Source organism: Prorops nasuta, unplaced genomic scaffold, assembly GCF_024137725.1.
Source record: "Prorops nasuta isolate Cenicafe-Biocafe unplaced genomic scaffold, Cenicafe_Pnas_1.2 PNAS00007, whole genome shotgun sequence".
In the NCBI taxonomy this organism is placed as follows: domain Eukaryota; kingdom Metazoa; phylum Arthropoda; class Insecta; order Hymenoptera; family Bethylidae; genus Prorops; species Prorops nasuta.
This window is the reverse complement of record NW_027116804.1, coordinates 2,726,750-2,730,728: the sequence shown is the minus strand read 5'-3', so window position 1 is coordinate 2,730,728 and position 3,979 is coordinate 2,726,750. Positions and strand designations below refer to the sequence as shown.

The 3,979-nt window shown below is 34.2% G+C and overlaps 1 protein-coding gene across 1 annotated transcript; it reads right to left on the bottom strand.

Annotated features, from left to right (window-relative positions):
* Positions 1-703: 703 nt before the first annotated feature.
* LOC136774865 (uncharacterized) lies at positions 704-1,468 on the bottom strand. Its single transcript, XM_066729343.1, has one exon. The coding sequence runs from the start codon at positions 1,466-1,468 to the stop codon at positions 704-706; it is 765 nt and encodes a 254-aa protein (XP_066585440.1).
* Between the last annotated feature and the right edge of the window lie 2,511 nt (positions 1,469-3,979).

Sequence of the window (3,979 nt, the reverse complement as noted above, 5' to 3'; positions counted from 1 at the left end):
AAATTGAAAAGCACTAAAATTTTCTAATGTTCGATGAACTTTACATTCATCAGCAATGTGACACAATGAATGAACATTGTAGATGATAAATTTCTTCCCATACAGCACAGCAGAATAAGAAATGCATAATCTTAATAATTCGTTTGCATAATCACAGTGTGTTCGAACTAAATTATCATTAATTAAAATATAAATAGAACAATGCAAAAGTAAGAAATGTTTGTAGACTTTTTTATTTAGAGTATCCTTGAAAACTAATATCCCATCATAAAATAATAGTCTTCTAAATTCTGTTGCTTTAAAAAAACTTAGATCATCCACAGTTTTTGGCGGTCTATTGAAATCAGTAGGACAGGTATCTTTTAACATTAACAGTTTACGAGATACATTGTCTAATTCACTATAATGTAGCTTCCAGGGAACATTCTATTTTTTCCAAGAAAGTATGAGACGTTTAATAACACCTAGATAGACTAAGTGGAGAGCATCTAAACGAAATTATGAAACAATACCAGTATTAATCATTTCTAGTATAGATTGACCTCTGTGGTGATTAATTTGTTCTTATAAGCTTTGTTCGTGTTGCTTGTATTTTCTGCACTTTTCGTTAAACGTGTATACTTCGTGTGATGTATAATATACATTTTTAATGAAAAGTGCGGGAAGTACAAGCAACACGAACAAACCTATAGTCATAAAAGGACTAGTCTGTTCTAAAAGTAGCATTTAATTTTGCATAAGTCATTCTATTATCAATATATTCACATCTTACTTCACATTTCTCACAAGCAAAATATCCACCATGTTTAACGCAAAACTTAACTTTAGATCGTGCAGGTGCATCCAAAATATAATTTCGCATAGAAAAATTATAATTAATATTATGATAAAGGAATCCATTATTACATAAATTAGCCACCTCTACTACAAAATCTTCAAGCAAATCATTCATAGAAGGATTTTGCTTCCCTTTAAAAATAGCAATAACAATTGGTTCGTTTACTAAACCTACAACTTTCCCAAGAAGTGGCCAAAATTTGTCTATACCACTATGAAACAATGGGAGGCCATCAATGTTAATATCCATTACAATTTCTTTATAATGATCCTGATATTGTTCTAAGTTCATTGAATTAAGATTGACACCTATACCTTTATACCACAAATTACTATTCATGATAGTTTTTACAATCACATTACTTGGGGTATGTAAAAGCGTCTTATAACTTACTGCTACATTTGGAAATACCTTATCAAACTGTGTGAGTAATGAATCAATCCTACGCACTAATATTAGTCCTGCATCTTGAACCCATTCACGTAGAATTTTAGTAATATATTGGCCCTTTTCACAATCATCCCTAAATTTTAAATGTTCCTGCTCTCTATTACTCATTTCAGAGATATCAGTACTACTAATATTACTCTTATTAAATTCTTCTATTTCACTTAAGGAGGTTGATTCCATACGTCTAAAGTCAAAACAGATTTATCGTAGACTCTCTACTGACTAAAGTAGTAAGAGGTTAGATTTGGCAACGTTGCTTCTGTCATAGACAACAGGTGATCGCCAGTTTTACAAAATAATATTATTTTCAAGTTTTCTGGCTTTCAGTTATTTATAGATATAGGTATTTATGTTGCAATATAGTTTTAATTATAAAATATTCCAAAGGCATCCAAAAATGTTTAAAAATAAGGCATTATAAATGCATTATGTTTCAAGATTAATAAAATGTTTATTAGATATTTAATAAATTATTGTTCAGGTTCTTATTTTGCTTTTATTGTTAAATAACCATCAACTCAAATTCCCTTTCATATATTCAGCATAGATGAATGCTTTTCAAAGAACGCGGGCTACGGCGATTGCGACGTTGCCACTATTTCATGTAATGGAGGTTGACGTTATCAAAAACATCAGTTTCCCGAAGAAAATTTTTTATTTATTGATGGTACAGTTACCAAATCGATATGTTTCAATCTTTCATGTAATCATTAGATATTTATTAACTTTTTTTAAGAGTTTCACACGTTTCTTTTCGTTAATCTTCGCGTATTTCAAGTATGAAGAGAGAAAAAATTTGCCTGCCCATAAGATTACATGTTAAATTGTAACAAATTATTTTATTTATTTCTAATTGTATAAGTATCCAAACAATCTAAAAATTAATATAGTGACTTTTCCAATACTACTAAGTTTATACAAATTTTTGTATCAACATCTGTTCGTTAATTCTAAATCGGACCAACCTCCTTAAGTAGTGGTAGCTAGGGGGTTCCTGTGACACGGTGGTGAGGGGAGTGCGGGTGTGCGGGGGGAAGTGTCTTGGGTTCCTGTGACATGGAGGTGAGGGGGGTGCGGGTGTGCAGAGGGAAGTGTCTTAAGAGAGCTGGGGTATATTGGGTGATGAGGGGGAGTGCGGGTGTGCGGGAGGGGGGGGGAAGTGTCTTCTTAAGAGCTAGGGTTCATTGGGATGATGAGGAGGGTGCGGGTGTGCGGAGGGAATGCTTTGGCTGTGGGGAGTGAGAGAGAGAGAGAGAGAGAGAGATCCCTCTCACCCTCTCTTTCTCTCTTAGTCTCTCACCCCTCTCCCATCAGTCTAGGGCCCGGATGGTTAATTATCCTACGGGTCCACTAGTTCCCTAAGGCTTACCCCCTCTCCCATGACCCTAGGACCCGGATGGTTAGTTATCCTACGGGTCCACTAGTTCCCTAAGGGTTACCCCTTTCCCATCACCCTAGGGCCCGGATGGTTAGTTATCCTGGCAGTTACCCAGAGAACTTTTTTTGTATTTTAGTTGGTGGAGGAAAAAGTTTCATTTTTCTCCACTAGGTGGCGATCACGAAAATTACTGGGTACAGCTACACCGATAGGGGTCCTGAGCATCTTACGGACTGCCATTTTTTTTTTCTTAGACCTGCCCTCTCTCGAAGGGTCTTTTCATCCTCCACATACTTATCCTAGACCCTCCCACTATTTTCCTACTATAGACCCGCTATTTAACTTGATTTCACATTTTCTTAAACCTTGAGCACTAGGTAGATATTTTTCTTTTACTCAAGTTAGTAATAATTGAAAAAATATGCAAGTTAGCATTGCTATTATTTTAGGACGTCCTACGGACAGTATATTACAGGAAATGCTTGAATTGTTTCATTTGAATTTCTTTGAAATAAGTGAGCGAGAGCCAGAAGATGTGTTGGATATAGATGGTAAGTTATTATAGATGACCACATTATACATTTTTTTTTTTTTTTGAAAATCTTCTAATTTTTTTGTTTTTATCAGCAGTGTTATGCTTCTTACAAATGTTTTTAAGACGTATCAGGGAAATTGAGGAAGGAGGACATACGATTGACGATTCGTATACGTGATCGGAGGAGGAAGAGGAATAGATTCATATGTTAACAAAAATTTAATTGAATGAGATATAATGTTACAACTTGTAAATAATGAAACAAGTGAATATATTAAAATTTTGTTTAAAACTAAAGTCAATGTTCTTCTTGAAAACTTCCCTAATACTCTTTAACCATTTTTCTCTCCTCTCAAACGACCTCTACGCTATTGAAGGGTCTTTTTCCCTCCACATACCCATTCTAGACCTACCTACTATTTTCCTCCTATGGGTCCTTCTTTTAATTTCACATTATACCTTTCTTGAACCTTGGACACAGATTCCTTTTTTCTTATACAAGCTGTCGATAAATATAAAGTGAAAAAATATGCAGTATCAAGTGATTATTAATTTAGCGTATAGACAGAATTCTCCAGTAATTCATATAATTACAAGAATAATAGATGAAATTATGCAAAATTTATCACGGGCGGTAAATGAAGAAACAATCGAGACGTATGGAATGGAGTATGAAAATAGTAAGTTATTATGAATGAGATTGCATCATACATTTTTCTAAAATCTGATGATTTTTTACAGTAACACGCTGTATACAACTGTTGATGAGAGGTATCAG

What these genes read in the sequence shown, in the direction of transcription:
- LOC136774865 (XM_066729343.1), bottom strand. Translation starts at nt 1,468, where the DNA reads ATGGAATCAACCTCCTTAAGTGAAATAGAAGAATTTAATAAGAGTAAT.